We start from the raw sequence: 20,790 nt of genomic DNA, 5'->3' as shown, positions 1-20,790 counted from the left end.
ATGTATTCTGCAATCAGGCTATTGCGTCAGTTAGAAGTAAATATCCACATGCTGCTACTAAATTGTGACTGCTACCTTTGTCCTCTGGTGACAAAGTTCGTGAGTTTGGGAGAAACTGTTGAAAAATATTTGGTGTATTTCTGCAATATGTTTTTAGATAGTACAAGACATGATCAGGCCTTAACGTAATTTTAGATGAAATGGCACCTGTACCTAATTAAGAGCCTATACATAATATTTTATTCCTCACGAAAAATTGAATTTGTTGATGGCAACTGGACAAATTATTTGGTATGATTTACTTATGTGCACCGGCATAATTACCATGCTAATATCAATGAAATTCTTTCACAGTTACTAAGTACTAATATTTGTATTGACCTCCCACATTGAGTTTATCACTGCTCCAGCTGACTGTCCAGGCGCCACCTGTGTACCAGCTGGATAGGATGTACCTGGGAGATTTTCCACATTTTTTTGGTCAGCACTTGTTTTAAATCTGTATTGGAATACCTGGCTTACGTTGGAGCTGACTGCATTCAAATTGTGGGCATCAGTAGCTGTATCTGTTGCTCAGCTGATTTTTGGTAATGTGGTTGAATTGGCTGAAGGAAGGTGTCTGATTGGGGAGTTCTGGAGAAGGCAGAGATGGATTATCCCCTTGGTTTATCTTGTTAAACATTTTTGCAACCAGGTTCTCCAATTGCATTTACGAAGGACTCCACCATCAATTAGAATGGAATTATTAATTAAGCTGCTGTTTTATGTTAATTGTCTGTCTTGGTAAAGGTGAGATTGCAGGTTGTCCTTCAATATATTTTTTCAGTGGCTGAAGGCCCAGAATGATACCCTGCATTGGTTTGCTAGGTCAGTTCTGAATTTCTCACATTTATCCATGGCGATTGGAGTGTGTCTTCAGTTTAAAGACAGGACTTGGCCTTTGTGAGGTCTGTTGCTGATCATGCTTTTTGACTTTGTTGTGCCGACATTGTCATGACATCGAGGGCCGAAGGGCCTGTACTGTGCTGTAATGTTCTATGTTCAACAACACCTGGGTGATCTCGTTCATTAGTCATAGAAAGTAACCATCAATGTGCAGGTGGCAGTGAAAAGGCAAACTGTGGCCTTAATAGTGAGAGAATCTATATATAGGAACAAAGATGTCTTTCTGCAATTATACGGGACGATGGTGCAGCCACACTTGGAATATTATGTGCTGTTTTGGTCTCCTTATCTGAGGAAGGATGTTCTTACTATAGAAAGACTGCAGCAAAGGTTTACCAGTTTGATTCATGGGATGGCAGGATTGATGAATGAGGACAGATTTAGTCAGCTAGGATTGTATTCACGGGAGTTTATAAGAATGGGGGTGGGGCTGATGCAATCGTAAATGAACCTACAAAATTCTAGCAAGACTGGACAGGTTAAGTGCAGGAATGATGTTCCAACGGTCATTGTTTAAGGATAAGGGATAAACCTCCGAGGACTGAGATGAAATTTCTTCGCCCAAAGGATGGTGAGCCTGTGGAATTCACTAGCACAAAGTGATTGATGCCAAAATATTGTGTTTTCAAGAAGGAGATAGGTATAGCTCAGGGGATCAAGGGATATGTGGGAGGGCATGATTAAGATATTCAGCTTGATGATCATCCAGGTTCACATTGAATGGCAGAGCACTCTGGAGCGGTTGAATGGCATACTCCTAACTTCTTTGCAGCCAGTCAGTATTTTTGAATTGCAATCATGTAGGGAATAATATAGTACAAGCAGTCTTTAGCGCTGTTTTTAACACATGCGTCAATTCATCACGATCATCACCTGCAAGATGAGAACAAAGTGAATTGTTGTTTGGTAGTGCAGAATTTGAATACTCCTTGAAAAAATGACATGTTACTGAAGTTTTTTGCCTTGGGCTCAACAGAGCAAATGCAAGAATGCCAAATTTGAAATGATCACACCAGTTTATACTAAGAAAAGGTTGACAAATAAATTCTGACTGGTTGAAGCCAAGGAGTAAAGAACTCGAGCACTATAATCGCTTCGTTTATAATTCAGAAGAAGCACAAAGCTGAAGCATTGCTTTTGCGAGCTGAAAATGTCCTCTGTATACAACACAAGTCAGTTCTAGGAAGTACAAGTAAGCAGTGTTGAGTTTAACTCGTCTTAAATTGGCTGTTCGTGTAGCTAATACTACACTTTGTTGTTTGTCAAACGCTGCCCAGTAGTGGAATACGATCCACCAGCCGTTTTCGTTTGGGTGTTGCAAAAATGGTCTGGTTGAGTATGGTTCTTGTTCTCCCTATTACAATGGTATTGAATTCAGTTAGCCAATCGTTGAGACTCTCAGTTTTTATCTGAAAGGGAAGGCAATGGCCGAGTGGTATTATTGCGAGATTATTAATCCAGAGACCCAGGTAATGTTCTGGGAACACCCGGTTTGAATCCTGCCATGGCAGATGGTAGTATTGAATTCAATGAAAAGAAAATCTGGAATTAAGAATCAACTGATGACCATGAAACCATTGTTAACATATCTCGTTCACTAACAACTTTCAGGGAAGGAAATCTGCCATCCTTAGCTGATCTGGACTGCAAGTGACTCCAGACCCAAGCAATGTGGTTGACTATGTATTCAGTTGTGCCAATTGCTACAAGGACTCAAAGAAGTGAAACTGGGTACATCACCAGGCATTAACCTGGATACCAGAAAGAACAGCAGCAGAAACAGCCCTGTCGACTCTGCAAAGTGCTCCTCCTTAATGTCTTGGGGCTAGTGCCAAAACTGGGGGAGCTGTCTCACAGACTAATCAAGCAACAACCTGACACACACATACTCACGGTATCATACCTTACAGACAATGTCCTAGACCCCACCATCACCATCCCTGGATACGTCCTGTCTCACTGGCAGGACAGACCCAGCAGAGGTGACCCTACAGTGGTATGCAGTCGGGAGGGAGTTGCTTTGGGAGTCCTCAACGTTGATTTTAGACTCAGTGAAGTCTTGTGGCTTCAGGTTAAACATGGGCAACGAAACCTCCTGATTTATCATGTATTGTCCTCACTCAGCTGATGAATCCGTTCCATGGTGAGCAATTCTTAGAAGCATGAGGCTGGCAAGGGCACAAAATGTACTCTGGATGGGGGATTTCAGTGACCACCAAAAGGAGTGTCTCAGCAGCAATACTACATATCAAGCTGGCTGGGTCCTAAAAGACATGATTGCTAGACCGGGACTGGGGGAGGTGGTGAGGCAACCAACAAGAGGGAAAAAGATACTCAACATCATTCTTACCAATCTGCTGACTGCAGATGCATCCAACCATAATGATATCGGTAAGAGAGACCCCTGCACAGTCCTTGTGGAGACTGAATCCCACCTGCATGTTGTGTTGTGTGGCACTATCACTGCGCTAAATGGAGCAGACTTCGAACAGATCTAACAACTCAAGACTGGGCATCCATAAGGTGCTGTGGGCTGTCAATAGCAGCAGAATGGTACTTTACAATCAGTAACCTCATGGCCTGGCATCCCCCACTCAACCATTACCATCAAGCAGGGGATCAATCCTGGTTCAATAGAGAATGCAGGAGGGCATACCAGGAGCAGCACCAGGCATACCTGAAGATGAGGTGTCAACCTGTGAAGCCATCAAGCAGAACTACTTGCTTGCCGTACAGCATACGCAGCAAGTTCTAGACAGAGCTAAGCAATCCCGCAACCAATGGATCAGATCTAAGCTCTGAAGTCCTGCCATATCCACTTATGAGTGGTGGTGGACAATTAAACAACTCACTGGAGATGGAGGCTCCCCGTCCTCATTGATGGAAGAGCCCAGCATGTCAATGCAAAAATAAGGCTGATACCTTGGCACCAATCTTCGGCCAGAAGTGTTGAGTGGATGATCTACCTGGGCATCCAGCCACGGTTCCCAGCATTACGCGTACCAGTCTTCAGCCAATTTGATTCACTCCATGTGATATTAAGAAACGGATGGGGGCATGGGGTACTGCAAAGGCTAGGGACTCTGACAACATAGTACCGAAGACTTGTGCTCCAGAACTTGCCATTTCCTTCGCCAAGCTGTTCGAGTACAGTTACAATACCGGCATCTACCTGACAAGATTGCAAGCTTTGGCAACATGTCTGTTTTCAGAAATATTAAAGTGAATTGTAACATGAAAAGCAGATTGATGCTGAGATCGTAAGCTGTAATTTCCTCACTTCTGTCTCTTGCTTGCAGTGGATGTTGGTCTTTCATGACCATCCTCACAGTGATATACTGGCTCAAACTTACATTCTTCATCCTTCTGTTCAGTCTCCACTGGCTTTCATGTACTCACTTAGCAGATTCCTGTTCTCTGTTACTTTGGCACTCCCCTTACAAGTCCCTTTAGATATCTCCATCTCACAACCACTACAGCTTTCCTTCACACAACCCTTGGAACCATCCCAGAGTTTATGTCTTTCTTTTTCCCCTTGCAATCAGTTCATCTTTCCTCCTGAGACTTCACTCATGAATTTTAAATTCCCAACTCTAGTGTTTTGTTTCTTACTGAAATGCTTATCGAAGCTGTTTTTTGTAAAACTGATAACATTGCAGGCTAAAAACTTTGCAAATCACAGCTTAAGATAAATAATAAAAACAAAAAGAACTACAGATGCTGTCATTCAGGAACAAAAACAAAGTTTCTGGAAAGGCTTAGCAGGTCATATAGCATCTGTGGGGGGAAAAAAAAGTTAATGTTTATGGTCAAGTGCGAAAGGAGTTCTGAGGAAGGGTCACCAGACACGGATAGTTAACTTTTTTTGTCACAGATTCTGCCTGACCTGTTGAGCTTTTCCAGCAACTTTTGTTTTTATAGCTTATGATAGATTTTGCTGAGCTTCTCTTGGGAATACCTCAGAACCTCCCTGCGGAGTTCACCTTTGGAAAGGTGTCCCCATATTATCCGTTTTGAATAGGATTGCTGCAGTGAACAGGGATGTGTGCCTGTGCAGGAGGCATCAAGTTGCTGCATGCTTCGCCTCACCAATCTCTACTGCACAGCTCGTCAGGAAGATTGAAGTCAGTAGTTTTGCAGGTGATTATCCTTGCACAGAAATGGAACAGTTGGCTGTGTGATACACAAGTGCTGAACTGTTTCTTGCCAGGATATACTACCGACTAAACCTGGGTGTTTAAACATTTAAAGAAAACAGTTTTGGAAATGTTCCTGAAGTAGTTTATGATTACCTGCTACATTTGGAATTGGAAGGAGTTTATCTGTTGAGTACTGTGGACCCAAGCCACACTCTCCCGTTGCCCTCCTTTTTGAAAACTAAATTTATCTGCACAGAGATCCTACCTTAAAATACTGCCCTGCTCATTTGCTGTGTATCACTTTCTCATCTTGCTCCATGAGCCTGTCAGCACAGAACCCTCGAGGGTCCAAAATTAGCTCTTGCAGCTTTCAAGTTGCCAGCTGTACTGGACACAATTTACATTATGAGACAGTTTGTGTACACATTAGAGGATTCTTTCCCTCTGTATTGAAAGCCGTTCACTCTCCGTTCACTCTGCATCAGGGCTTGCCAGCCTATTTTTATGAGACCTATTTCTAATTAACGAAAAAGTCATAAACCTCTAAAACGTATATATGGCAAATATGAATTGATAAGGGTACATGTCTAATTATTACAATTTGAGTTACCAAAAATGTTTTAAATGATAGAGAGTTGATCTTTTTCTCAATTTGTGTGAAACTTGACATTGAGTAATGTGACATTTATCTTGAGAGAGCAATTCAGATGGAGTCATTTGTGCTAGTCGGACAAGCAAATTTGAAATTGGATTTGAAGAAGTTCATGCTGGTAAAGGTGGATTTGCAAAGATGGGTAAAACCAAATAGGAAAGCTATTTCCATTGCCGCTTTGCAATGGTACTGCTCTTCTCACTAATCACGAAATTGCCAATTGCCTTGATTTCAACTGAATGTTAGCCTTAAAAATGACAATCTCCATTTCCAAAGTGACACAGTCAAGGTTAAAGAGCACGCTGATGTGTTCAAAAATGTCATTTAGCTTCCACTTTTGCAAGGGGCTTTGAAATAAATGTCTAAGGCTCCAGCTGGGCTAAAATAATTGACCCTGTTGCTGAACTCTTAGCCAAGTCTGATAAGGAAATCACTGTACATGTCAACATGCAAAATCCCAGCAGCTGCTCTGTTTTCTTCAGCATTATGGAGCACTGAAGGAAAATATTGCATTTTGTCAATAGTTGTCATCTGTTTTCCTTGCAGTTCATGGTTCACGTCATTTAATTTAACTGTTACAAATGCCATATCAAGCAGCTGAATGTTGATACTTGGCTGATATCTTTCTTTCTTGACTGCAGATTTCTCATTTCTGATAAGTGAAAGAAATTGACCCTGGCTTGCCAGAGAAAAGAATACAATGTGCAGCAAAAAATCGCCATGCAGATGACAGTTCATCGAGAATGACGCTTTGGTCTTTGTGAATCAAACTAATAATTCTAACAACAGGAGACGGTTCATAATTAGATCCCGTTACTTGGGCATAAATTGCCTGGTTGTGAATGATACAGCAATACTTCAAAAAAAGAGGGAGATTAGGGTCAGCTTTATGCATTGCAACGAAACCAGCATGACACTTGATCATTGCTAGTGTGCCATCATTTATTACCACTAGGTTTGCCAGTGGTGCAAAATTCGTTGCAAAATAATTCTCCACCTCATTTTAGATATCATCTCCATTGGTTTTGGATTTCAGACGCTAACTGTTGAAAATTCCTCTTGAATGATCAAGTTTTTAAACATTATTGAACAAAACAACCAGATGGGCAGTTTTGCTTGTGTAAACCGCTTCATTTCATTGAACAGAAAACCACTTATGTTCAGTTAAATCCCTCTCTGACTGCTCCTTCATGTTGACTAATAATGCAGATACCCTTCTTGCCATGATATTTGCTCCTTACTGCATGCCTGAAATGACAGATGCATTTTTAGGTGTGCTTTGAAATCTGAGAATAAGAACATGGCCATTGAAATCATCGTGCCCTTCATAATCTCTCCATCTGTAAAAGCTCTTGGTCAAATCATGTTAAACTTCTTTGAAAGATGTTTCTGTTGCTGCATAAGTTTCCTTGGATGGTTGATGTAAAAAGAAAGTTGTCTGTGTAATGTCCAACACCCTCATCCGCCTAGCCGAACTCATCCTCGTCCTCGCCCTCCACAACTTCTCTTTCGATTCCTCCCACTTCGTACAGACAAAGGGGGTGGCCATGGGCCCAAGCTATGCCTGCCTCTTTGTAGGTTACGTGGAACAGTCCCTCTTCCGCACCTACGCTGTCCCCAAACCCCACCTCTTCCTCCGTTACATTGATCACTGTATCGGCGCCGCGTCTTGCTCCCAAGAGGAGCTCGAACAATTCATCCACTTCACCAACACCTTCCACCCCAACCTCTGGACTTCTTAGTCTCCATTTCAGGCCACCAGCTAGAAACTGATGTCCATTTCAAGCCCACTGACTCCCACAGCTACCTAGAATACACCACCTCCCACCCACCCCCTGCAAAAATTCCATCCCCTATTCCCAATTCCTTCGCCTCTGCCGCATCTGCTCCCAGGATGAGGCATTCCACTCCCGCACACCCCAGATGGCTGCGTTCTTCAAGGACCGCAAATTCCCCCCACACTGGTGGAGAACGCCCTTGACCGTGTCTCCCGCATTTCCCGCAACACATTCCTCACACCCTGCCCCCGCAATAACCGTCCTAAGAGAATCCCCCTCGTCCTCACATACCACCCCACCAACCTCCGGATACAACGCATCATCCTCCGACACTTCCGCCATCTACAATCCGACCCCACCACCAAAGACATTTTTCCATCCCCACCCTTGTCTGCCTTCCGGAGAGACCACTCTCTCTGTGACTCCCTTGTGTGCTCCACACTCCCCTCCAACCCCACCACATCTGGCACCTTCCCCTGCAACTGCAGGAAGTGCTACACCTGCCCCTACACCACCTCCTTCACCTCCATCTCAGGCCCCAAGATGACTTTTCATATTAAGCAGATGTTCACCTGCACATCTGCCAATGTGGTATACTGCATCCACTGCACCCGGTGTGGCTACCTTTACATTGGGGAAACCAAGTGGAGGTTTGGGGACCGCTTTGCAGAACACCTCTGCTCGGTTCGCAATAAACAACTGCACCTCCCAGTCGCAAACCATTTTCACTCCCCCTCCCATTCTTTAGATGACATGTCCATCATGGGCCTCCTGCAGTGCCGCAGTGATGCCACCCGAAGGTTGCAGGAACAGCAACTCATATTCCGCTTGGGAACCCTGCAGCCCAATGGTATCAATGTGGACTTCACAAGCTTTAAAATCTCCCCCTCCCCCACTGCGTCCCGAAACCAGCCCAGCTCATTCCCTACCCACCCCCCCACTGCATCCCAAAACCATCCCAGCTCATTCCCGCCTCCCTAACCCGTTGTTCCTCTCACCTATCCCCACCTCCCACCTCAAGCCACACCTCCATTTACCACCTACTAACCTCATCCCACCTCCTGGACCTGTCCGTCCTCCCCAGACTGACCTATCCCCTCCCCACCCAAACTCTCCTCTGCACCTACCTTTTCCTCTATCCATCTTTGGTCCGCCTCCCCCTCTCTCCCTATTTGTTTCAGAACCCCCTCCCCATCCCCCTCTCTGAAGGGTCTAGGCCCGAAACGTCAGCTTTTGTGCTCCTGAGATGCTGCTTGGCCTGCTGTGTTCATCCAGCTTCACACTTTGTTATCTTGTCCGTGTAATGTAGCTTTACCTCATTTTTTGTGACTACGTACTGTACGAAAATCTTTCTCAAAATACTTCTGCCTTGTTTTAATTTTCTGACTGCAGTTCACACTGTAGATTAAATAGATGCATGTATGTTTCAGACATTTTCCAAATCTTAACATGATTGTCAGACAGCAGGCTACCGGTTACTCATGATTGCCATGTTAGTGACCCTTGTTCAACACCTTTTGGACAGTTTTAAAGCTATTGGCAGCTTTAGTTTCACTTTGTCTCAAAGGTTTAAGAGGAGAGAAATATACTTTTGGGTGTGGCATAATGCTTGGGGATAATTATTGGGAACTTTGACTCTGATGTCAGGTGAGCCTGTGATTACAGAATTGTGGACACCAATATGGATTGTTGACCTATTCACCAGTTTTAAATGAGCAGACATTGTCAAAAAGCTGCTGACTTACAAAACTGCTTTTTACATCCCAGCTACCCCATAAGTTAATCATTTGTTTACAATGGTTACTGCAGTGATGCCAATGTTTGAGAGTTCGATTCTCTGTAACCCCCCTCAAAATAAAAGCAAATGACATTCCTGTTTTATGCTGTATAAACAGTCTAGCCAGGAATGGAATTTTCTTTCGCTGGTATTGGAGAGCAGTCAACCACCGCCTGAACTCATTAGGCTTGACACATTCTGAGGAAGGGTCACTGGACCTGAAACGGTAACTCTGATGTTTCCTTCACAGCTGCTGCTGGATCTGCTGAGCTTTTCCAGCAACTTTGTCTTTCCTGATTTACAGCATCCACAGTTCTTTCGGTTGCCGCATTTATTGTTTGTCTGGTGGTTCACCTGGGAAGCGTTCTAGGGTAATAAAGACAGAAATTGCTGGCAGAGCTCAGCCAGTCTTGCTGCATCTGTGGGAAGAAAGCAAAGTCAATGTTTTGAATCTGGTGACTCTTCTCGAAGTCTGGCCATTATCAAGATGATTGTTCGTTGTCAAGTAAGATGATTGTTTGTAGGATTCTGAGGTGTGGAAAAAGTCAAACAATAGAACCTAATTTTTTGTTTTTGGCAAGTGGACAAAAGATGCTGTCAAGTATTGATTGAATTGGTTATATTTGAAAGTACCTGATGGAAGAATTATTTTTCTGTTGCAGGTCAGCGATTTTGGTGACACCACAAACTGGCCCACGCCTGGTGAAATTGTTAATAACAAGGTATTGTTGTATGTGACTTTCTTCACACTCTGGGTGAAATCTTTTCTCTGAACTCTTGTGTATTGAGTGACTTATATTTATGACTTTTTTACTGTGTTGCAAATGGAATTGTTGGTTTTATCTCTGTTCACACGAAAGGATTTTGAGTAGGTTAGCTACAATTAGGTCAGTTGTTCTCTATCTTCCTTATATAGCAGATTCACCATTTTGAAGACTTTTAACAGGTCATTTCCAAAATAGCCATAGCCTGTTCCCCATCTTTCCTGGTGTTTTGCCCTCTTAGTTCTGTCATTATTCTGATGAATTATTGCCTGTGTCTTCTCAGTGTCTATTCTAATATGCAAACTAGAAGTGTGCACAATATTAGATATATGGTAATATGGGACCAATATTTCTGTCTTTCAGTTATCACTTTTAATATAGACCCCTGTGCTTGGTTGTTTTTTTAAATCACCCAGATTGTTAAAAAACTATTTTGGGTGATATCTAATCCCTGTCTGATCCGTTTGTTTCTCTATCCTATTTAGACAGATAAGCAGTATTTGGTTCCCTTAGTTTTTATCTTAATGTAACTTCTCACAAATAGCTCTTTAATTTATTTTCCATTAAACATCTATTCTGCAAATTTATTAATGTTTTCCAGTATTTTGTTGCATTCATGCGTGCTCTCAACTGTGCAATTTGGTGTCACCCACAGGTGTTAAAATAGACTGGAAAATTAGTTGTAAACAGTCATTAATCTAAACAAAGATGAGCAGTGGTAGAGTTGGCTAGATAGCTGGTGTGTTGCAGAATGAACGCAAAAGCACAGGTTCAAACTATTAGCTTGATGCAGTAGTTCATATAGATTAGTCTTGGATTATTCCACACTTGAGCTAGATAGCTAAGTGTCTCTTGAACAGAGGTGGCAATGACTCTCTGTGAACTTTTGTTGATTTGTCATTACCAAATCATCACTGGTTCTGGCATTGATTTTTGTGGAACACATTTACGACCTTTGCCTATTCTGAGTAGCTGCTTTTAGCATGTAATTGTAACCCTACCCTTTGTTTTAGAAAAATCATTAAATCAGTCAGCTAGGAACTTTTGACATCTTAGTTTGCTACTTTTCTTTGTTTTAAATGCTGGTTTTTGTTAAATTTCTGAGTAACTTTGAGCCATCATGTGCACTACCTCAGAAGATGCTTGTTGATTTGGCTGTTCCAGCTCCATTTTCCAGTCCCAAGAAATCTCTGTGGGGTTTCCTCAGCGTAATGTCTTTTGTCCAGCCATCTTCAGCTGCTTCATCAGAGATCTTCCGTTCTCTGTAAGGTCAGGAGTGGGGATGTTTGTTGATGATTCAGCACCGTGACAGTCCGTGTCCATATAAAACAAGACCTGAGCATTTAGGCTTGGGATGACAAGTGAAAAGTAACATTCACATTGCTCATGTGCCAGTCAGTGATCACCTCCAACTAGAGAGAATGTAACCGTCTCCCCATAACATCTAGCGGCATTGCCCTTGTTGTTAGTAGTGGTGGATTTAACATGGTGGTTGCCATTGTGTAGTAAATGGACTGGACTATCCATAAGACGGTTGTGTTGGCTATAACGGGGGAGAGAATAGGAATCTTGTGATAAGCGACTCACTCTTTACAAGGCACAAGCCACGAGTGTGATGCTGCACTCCACTTGACTGCTGTCCAGATCCAATGTTCAGTAATCTCTTCTACTGTATAACAGCTCCTTAACTGCAGCCCATTCATCAGTACGATAGTCACTCTGTCCATTAGCAATGTGTAATGTCAGCAATGCATCAGCTATGAGATGCACTACAGAAACTCCCTTTCAGTACCACATTTCAAACCTGTGGCCTCAACCACTTACAGTCACAAGGACAACAAATACATGCAAATACTACAAGTTCTTCTTCAAACTACACTGTTTTAACATGGAACTATATTGCCACTCCTTTACTGCCACTGACTCAAAATCCTAGAACTCCTTTTCTCAAAATATTATAGTATACCTACACCATGTTAACAATAGTAGTTCAAGAAGATAACTCACCACAGCCTTCATAGAGGTAACTAGGGATAAGCACTAAATGCTGGTTTAGCCAACAAGCTCGTTTATCCCTGCAATGGCCGTAGAGCCCTGTATCAGTCCAATTCTAATTTCGCTGTCTCCCCATAGCCCTGTACCAATCTGAGACACTCTCCATTATATTCTTCACAAGTCCCCTGAATTAATCCCAAGCGAATCCGATCGATGTGGGGTGGTGCATTTGTTGTGGGGAAGGTCAGGTGGTTATGCATGTGCCCTTCCCTGACATTTTTGTATTTTTTAAAAAGCTACTTATGAAATGTTAACTGATTTTTTAAAAAAAAATCTCAGACGTTGCCCAGCCTGTTGAGTGTTTACAGCATTTTCTATTTCTTACTTTACATTTAATCATTTTCCTGAACTTGCAGTAATCATGCCTGTCACTGGATGCCACTATAAGCGCAGATCCTTAAGAGTTCTTTCTCAGTGCATTTTTAGTTCAGGAGCTGCAGTATAGCACAGACTTTGGTGAGTGCGCAGTAATAATCCCTGCTAATCCTCTGGAATAAATTTAAAAGGATTGAAATAAAGCTTACATTTATGAAAGAACTTGCATTTCTGTGTCACTCCTTGTCACCTCAGACTACTCAAGCAGTTTGTAATCAATAAAGCACTTTGTCGTGTAGCAAGCCACAGCAGAGTTTATTGTCAGATGCGAAAATTGTTAAAATAAATGATCAAATTTTAAATGTCGGACAAGAAGAATCGGCATGCTGCTTTGAATGGTAGGCAGATTATGCCAAACTAACTTAGTAGATTTATTGACAGCTAATGATGTGGTATGTAGAAAATAATTAACGGCGGTTATGTACCTGGACTACTGTGGGGACATTCTGTAGGCATTATATGCAAGATATTGATTACTGAAGTGAAGTCCTGTGAATTTGGAAAGGCAAAAAGGACTTGAGAGGAAGGGAGAAGGAATAAAATACATTCTAAGGCAGGCAGAGTATGACCGATGCCTTCCAGATATCACTTCTCCAGCACAATGGTACACTGTACATGCATACTTGCGCACACGCATATCAACACATTGAGCCATAAAGTTGTTACAGCACAGAGGGGTTCCATTGTTCTGTGCCTGTGTTGAACCCCTAAATGGAGGAATTTTGTCTTGTGTGTGTCCCATTTCAGATAATAATTCAATTCTCCTTTGAAAACCTACATTTATCTTGCCTCTATTATATGCTCAGGCAGTGCATTCCAGATTCTAACTACTCATTGCATGAAAGCGTTCCTTGTGCCACCATTGCTACTTTGGTCAATAACCTCCGGTCTGTATCCTCTGGTTCATAATCCTTCCACCAGTGGGAACAGTTTCTACTCTTTTCAGCACCCTCATGATACTGATAGTCCTGCATGGTGACCAGATGTATTAATCTGCTTTCGCTACACCCACTGTTCAATGATGCTCTGAGAGCTGCTCCAGTTCTGAAGACCAGAGCTCCTGCAGTACACATCTGGTTATCCCAGGCAGAGGAAATGTCCTGGAGTTCCCATGTGAAACAGGATGTGTACTCAGTAACAACTTGCTACCCTTTGCCTATCTGTTTGATGATGAAATCTAACTTTTAAAAATAAACTCATCAGCTATTCATTCCCGTTCTGTTGCTTTTTAAACATTGGAAGATTAATTAAACATACTTTGCTTAATCCTTATTTCAAAAATTATTAATTCTGAACCTCCAAACCACACACCATTCTCACTGCAAGTATTTCGGATCACAGTCCTGTGTACTTGTGTCACATGGACTACTGTGGCTCAAGGATGTGGCTTACCACCACCTGCTTTAGAGCAATTAGGCATGTACAGTTATTCCAGGAATTTCATATCCCAAGACAAAATATTTTAATGAAAAACTTACTGCCTCTGGATGGTGCACTCTCTTCTCTATCTTATGGGTGTTGGGTAAATCCCATTGAAGAGACTTGGGCACGTTAAAATCGCTATACTCCAGTACATTATCAATTTCCCCCTATTTATCTAAGGTGCTACCTTTTGAAATGGGTGTTGAACTGAGTGCCTGACTGCCCTTTCAACATATGTCATAGTCGCTCTGGCCTGGAAGACAGCCATTCAGCTATCAGTCTGTGGTAGTTCTCACAAAAACAATCTGAGTCCCATTTTCTTGCTGTATACCGATGACTACACCAGTTTATTTCGCTCAAATTCCAATCCCATTCCCTTTTGAAATAATTCGTTATCTGTGATTCTACCACCCTCCCCAGCACCAGTTTCGAAGTTTGTAGCTATTTACTGTGTAGAAAATGTTCCTTCTATGAGTGCAACTCTAACCCAAAATCCTAAATCTGTATTCTTTGATCCTTCTGCGATAGCTAATAAGAGCAGCCTTTCATTGACTGCATTACCTAAATCTGTCATAGTTTTGTGCACTTAGGGGACCAAGTTGAGATTTCCCATGCTCCAAGGAGAACCACTACAGCTTCTGCTAGTTAGTCAAAAAATTTCCTTAAAAATATAAACCACATAGACATTATTAATGTAGGCAATTAATCCACGATGTGACCTCATCCAGTGTACTTGAGCATCTGCCTTTTACAAATCTATACTGGATTTCCTTAAATAACTCCAACCAATCCAAATCCCTGTTGATATCTTTCTCCGAGAGTGATTCTAAAACCAACATCTTTAACGTTAAATTGATTAGCCTATATTTACTATGACTGTCACTGCAGCATTTATTGAATAATGTTTGTTACATGTTCCACTTGTTAATGTTTTGGTACCATCCATATCGAGACAAGATTTGAAAGATTAGAGCAAAAGATTAGTGCACTTTTGGAGCAAAAGCAAAGGGATTACTCCACAGCGTTCTGCAAATATTTATCCTCTGAAGTTTATACACTTGCTTATCTGGTAATTATCACATTGAAGGTTTGCTGGTTACACATTGGTTGCTATGTTTCTCACATTACAACAGTTACTAAGCTTCAAATATTAATCAATTGTAACTTATTTCTGACATCCTGATTTGCAAAAGAACTATAAATATGCAAAATCTATTTTCTTTCTTGATATAGTAATGCTGTTGATGTAAGTGTTGCTGTCAGACCTTTTGTTATATTGGGACTGTTTCTCTTCCATTACGGAAGTGATTGGATTTGCAAAGTATCTATTTGGCTGCGAAAGACATTGGGTGATTGTGAAAGGTGGGATATGAATGCAAGTCTTTTGATTTCTCTTTTGTGATCCAGTTGTTGTCAAAGCTTGTTATGAGATGAAGCTCCGAATGTCTACTCTAAGATGAGGCTGGGCTGATATTGTTCTACAATTTAGCATTTCTGTATTCTGAGCTCAGCTTCATTGGCCACCTTTTTACTTGCTTTTTGTCTTCTGTTTCAGACATGGGAACCAGTTATTTCCTCTGAGGTAAGTAAGATTATTGCAAAGGGGCAGAATAGACTTGTTGGGCAGAAGGGCCTGTTTCCACACTATAAGGATTCTATGAGATTGGGGAATTAAATCATTGAACAGCTGTAAATGAATATTGTCACCTCCATGCCATTTTCTTGCAGCATCCACAGAACAGTAAGCCACAACAGAATAAAAAACCACCTGCTAGAAAGGAACGGCCAGACAAATGCGACAGCAGTGAGAGCAAAGAGAACCAGAAAGCCAAATCTGATGAATCACCAGAGGAACGGAGCGCCGATGAGGATTCACAAAAATCTACACAAAAGAGAAAAGGTATGTTTTAAAAGCAGGAATAGGAAAGTGGAGTTAGTGTTGAGGGGTCTGTTCAAGCACTTATTTCCAGCCCAACAAGGAAGAAAGCAGGAACAAAAGCTGTTGTTACTGGAAAAGCCCAGCAGGCCTGGCAGCATCTATGAAGGAAGAAACAAGAGTTAATGTTTCAGGTGCGGTGACCCTTCCTCAGTTCTGGATCGGAAACATGAACTCTTGTTCTTTTCCTTCACAGATGCTGCCAGACTTGCTGAGCTTTTCCAGCAACTTTGTTTTTGTTCCTGATTTACAGCCTCTGCTGTTCTTTTGGTTTTTGTTAAGGAAGGATCTTGTTCCAGAAAGTGGAGTGGACAGACGATAGCTGTTTCAAAGCGGGAGATCATTTCAGAAACAATGATCAGACTGTCATGTTATAGAAAAGGACATGGAGATGTATAAATATGAAAGAAGGCTCTGCACACTTTAGCGTGTTGAAAATGATCTGGGCCAGGTGGGTTAGAATCGAAGGTTAGTGGGCAAAAGGTTAAAAGTGTAATAAGATTCCTTCATAAAGGCAATATATCTGTTACAGAATTGAAATTCATTCGCGCAAATATAAAAATTTTGGAGAACATGTAAAAATTGTCATCAACATTTCAGGGGGTGTCATTTTGAAGTCTGTTTCCAATCCGGGAGATGCTGTGGATGTTATTCCTTAGAGCAATGAAACTTAAGAATTCATGGATTTTTGGATACTAACTGGCAAGAAGCTGTTTCTGGTGGCAGAAGGGTAACTAATCAGTGAAGCAGATTTAAGGAGATTTACAGGAGATGCAAAAGAGAAACAAAGAAACTTCGTAATACTGTAAATTTTGCTCTGGAATACGCAGCCTGAAAGGATGATGAAAGCAGATGCAAAGGTATATTCAAAAGGAAATTGGATAAATATTTAAAAGGAAACATTTTGTATTTAGCAACCTAACAAAATTTATGGGGATAGTGTGAGTACAAGGTTTAGATATGTTCAATCAGCTGTGATCATGTTGACTGGCAGATTAGGTTTGACTTCCTACCCCTGTTCCACATTCATGGAATCTGAACAGAATAAAAGGCCATTCACCTGTTGTGCCTGTATGAGCTCTTGAACTATGTAATTCATTCCTTTATGGATTTATAGAGTTCTACAGAACAGAAAAAGCCCCTTTGATCCATTGAGTCTGCAGTGATCAAAAACAAGCAGCGAACTTGCCAAGCCTCATTTTCCAACATAGCCCTGTGTCTTGGCATCGTAAGTGTGCACTTAAATGCTGCTTAAATGTTAAGAGGGTTTCATCGTCTGCCATCCTTACGGAATCCTTTCATCCTCTGAATGAAAATTTGCTTACTCTTATCTCCTAAATCTCCTGCCACTTACCTTAAATCTATGCCTTGGTTATTGATCCCTTTACCAAAGAGAGAAGTTATTTCCTGTCTACCCTGTAATTATCCCTCGTAATATTGTACATATCAATCACATTCTCTACCCTGTTTGGTCTCCTTTTGCTCCAAGGAAAGCAATCCAATCTCCCTTCATAACTAAAACCCTCAAGCCCAGGCAACATCCTGGTAAATCTCTGCTGCACCCTCTCCAGTGCAGTCCCATCCCTCCATTTGTATATATTCCAGAACTGCATGCAGTACTACAACTGTGGCCTAATCAGTGTTTTATACAGTTCCAGCATTAGTTTCCTGCTCTTAAACTCGGTGCCTTGACTAATAAAGATAGTACCCCATCTGCCTTCTTAGCTTCTTTATCTACCTATGTTATTACTTTAAGGGGCTAGTCGACATGCACACAAAGACCCGTGTGATTCTTGGTGCCTCTCAGTACCCTACTGTTCGTTATGTATTCACTGGCCTTGTTTGTCCTGCCACAGTTAATCATCTCTCACTTAGGTTGAATTTCATTTGCCACTGATCAGTCCATCAAACCAACCTGTCTATATCCACTTATAATCCAAGGCTGTCCTCACTATTTACCACCCCATCATCCGTGGACTTACTGATCAACCCTGCTACGTTCAAGTCTAAATCATTCATATGTACCACAAATAGCAAGGGTCCAAATGTCTAATCTTTACCCAAAACACTTTAGATCTTTCATTATTGAATATTTATCCAGTTCCCTTTTGGAAGCTGTTTCCACCACTATTTCTATCAGTGTATTCCAAGTTTGAACTGTTCTCCTGAATTGGTTAGTTCTGTGGCATGTTAGAAGATTGCCTGTCCAACATCTCTTTTGTGCAGATTTGATTATGCTTTTCACTGTGTTCAGGGTACAAGCAAAAGTGGGTTCCACTACAGTTGGACGTAAAATCAGAGGGTACACAGGACAAGTCAGCATCGCGCAGCAACTCTCGCCCTCAGACAGAGCCCCTGCGGCCACCTGTCAACAACAGGAACGACTCAAAAGGTTTGTCTCGACAGCCTTGACTAAGTTACTGATGGCAACTTCCACAGTGGGTCCTAAGCTCTCTTCCTGTGAATGTAGTTATTTTTGAAAAGTGCAAATGATTTTAGATCCAGGTTTGAGTAAGGGAGAGATAATGTGTGCTCCATGGTCTTGGAGGGTATGATGGGGAATAGCATTTTGCAGTAGTGCTTTTCATTTTGGGGTGTGGTAGCAGAATATGGGACATCACAGCCTAATCTGGAAAGAGTTGCTCATGATTCACCTGAAAATACTGTTGATTCTCCATCTTGCCTAGAATATTGCAGATAGCCCTCTTCACCTGTTGTAACCTAGATGCACCAGTAGTACTGTAGAAAGGTTAGTCTTCGGCTAAGGGACATTGGGGAGGATCAACTGGTTATTGATTTATGACAGGATTCACGGGTACTCGAGATGAAATTTGATTTGCAGATGTAGTTGAGGGATGTTTGGCTGATGTTGAGAATTAAGTGTGTAACGGATCACTTGTCTCTGGTTTTCTGTTTCTTCAGGCTACCATCGTGATGAGAAGCATGACTCACGAGATTGGAGGGAAGACCGCGATGAGATTTCCAGTGTGAAAAGCGAAGGTGGAACAATCCGCGGGGGCTTCAGGGGACGAGGTCGTGGACGCGGCCGGGGGAGGGGTCGTGGCAGAGGTGCTTCTCGCTGTGAGTAAAATGCTGACATTGACCATTACGCTGCAATATTTCTGAATAGGTGCGATGGTTCCCTCAGTTGAAATTTAGTTGCACTCCCTGAGCCTTCGATTATATCTGGGGAGGTGGGGAGGCACATTTGTTTTCCTGCCTAACTTAGTAAGCCCACCGCAGTGCTGGTGCCTGCCAGCAATCGTCACACTTGTAAAATTAGGTGGGTCTAATGGTTCGTAAGTAACTCTGAATCCCCTTCCTTTCCAGGGAAGTTTTCAAATGGACTTTACAGTAGTTGTGGGAGAAATTTGGGTTGGGATTGCAGAATATTGTGCATTGGATGGTGAATGATTGCCTTTAATGTAGAGGCAGAGATTTCATGCTGGAGAAGGATAGGCAGCGAGTTAGCTTTACAATTATTTCTTACCCATGTATTCCAAGTAAGAGTGCTCATATATTTCTGGGAGATTATTTGTTTTTGCTTTGCCTTTGTTGATACTGCAAATGAAGTACTCCAGTTTATGTAGGTTATTGGATTCTGGAAGTAGGGTTTAACAGAGCATTTGCCAATTTGTATATTGTCTTGCTGAATTCTGAACAACTCAGTTTCTTCGGTGCAAAATTTTGTCATGTTATCTTTAATATTCCACTAAATTATCAGAACAGAAAGGCAAGGCTATGATCCAACCTCCTGAAGTGCGATCCTGTCACTACTGCAAAGCCTTACTACCAACCACATTTTCCCTTGCTGCTGTATAAATGTGTCGGCCTCGATTGGAGCTGGAATCTTTGATCTTCTGAGTTAAGAGGCATGTGTAACCACAAAATCAGACTGATGTTGCAGCAACAGGAGAATTGCTCATTTTCCCTGTTGTCCATAAAGATGGTATGATTCAGCTTGATTCTGAAAATCTGCACTTTCAGATCATCAGAGTGCAGGCCAGGAGTTATGTCAGCGGATCTTGTAATTTGTATTGCACTGTATCACATGCAGTGCTGTTGACTCGAGTAATAATTGATCTAAGATTGACAAATTTAACAGTACTAAAGTCAGTGCTTCGGGTAATTTGAGCAGGTTGTGGAATAGATGAATATAGTTTGATCTGGATAATCTAGGATAGAAAGTATGAGACTGAACAGAGGCCCAAACAGCACATTCTTCTGAAACTAGTATATATTACCACTAATTTAAAAAAAAATGCTGCTATTGAATATTTCATGACGTCCTTGCTCTCACTGCTGTTTAAAGTCTGAAGAGAAAATTATGGCAGACTTTCATAAATGTAGTGCCTTCCCACATCTCAGATCTTCCATTTGCTTCTTAAACATGAAACGCCGTGATGCAGTAGAATTTTAATTGAATGTCTAACTAGAGTTGTTTCTGCTTGTTGCAGCTCACTTTGACTACCATTACACCTACACCGCAAACACTGACAGTAATGATGGATTGTACAGGCCAAAATTTGGCAGTGATATCATCTATTACTATGACAATCAGAGCAGTGCGGAGCTGTACACAATGGATAAAAAGTTGCTTAAAGACTACATCAAGAAACAGATGTAAGTACTTGCTGGGTATATTCCACCCAGCTGATTGTATGGTGGAAACTGTGATAAATGTTCAGTTAAGCATATACATTGCCTGTGAATACTACCAGCAACCATGTTCAAAAATCATTGAGAATGTGGATGAATTTGTTTCTGAAATCTCCAAATCATGTGAGAAAGTTCACCCATGGTGGTGACCAGTTAGAAAAAATGCATCTATAAAGAAAATGGTGAGAAGCTGTTCCTCCAGCACAGACTGGTTCTTGCCCCTGCTTTGAATGGAGAAAGATAGGCAAGGATAGAGGTGAGAGGGAGTCACAAGAAGTCAGGGGAGAG

General features: G+C 41.7%; 1 protein-coding gene across 2 annotated transcripts in view; it reads left to right on the top strand.

Moving 5' to 3' along the window:
- The window catches only part of larp1 (La ribonucleoprotein 1, translational regulator), a 105,163-nt gene that overhangs the window by 49,957 nt on the left and 34,416 nt on the right, over nt 1–20,790 (top strand). For both annotated transcript variants that reach the window (XM_048543161.2, XM_048543162.2), the window contains exons 3-8: nt 9,954–10,013; nt 15,463–15,489; nt 15,636–15,807; nt 18,098–18,235; nt 18,766–18,924; nt 20,301–20,466. In XM_048543161.2, the coding sequence (XP_048399118.1) occupies nt 9,954–10,013; nt 15,463–15,489; nt 15,636–15,807; nt 18,098–18,235; nt 18,766–18,924; nt 20,301–20,466 (722 nt within the window). The remainder of the gene's footprint in view (nt 1–9,953; nt 10,014–15,462; nt 15,490–15,635; nt 15,808–18,097; nt 18,236–18,765; nt 18,925–20,300; nt 20,467–20,790) is intronic.

The sequence above is a fragment of the Stegostoma tigrinum genome, chromosome 13 (assembly GCF_030684315.1).
Source record: "Stegostoma tigrinum isolate sSteTig4 chromosome 13, sSteTig4.hap1, whole genome shotgun sequence".
Lineage (NCBI taxonomy): Eukaryota > Metazoa > Chordata > Chondrichthyes > Orectolobiformes > Stegostomatidae > Stegostoma > Stegostoma tigrinum.
This window is presented reverse-complemented; position numbering and strand designations above follow the sequence as displayed.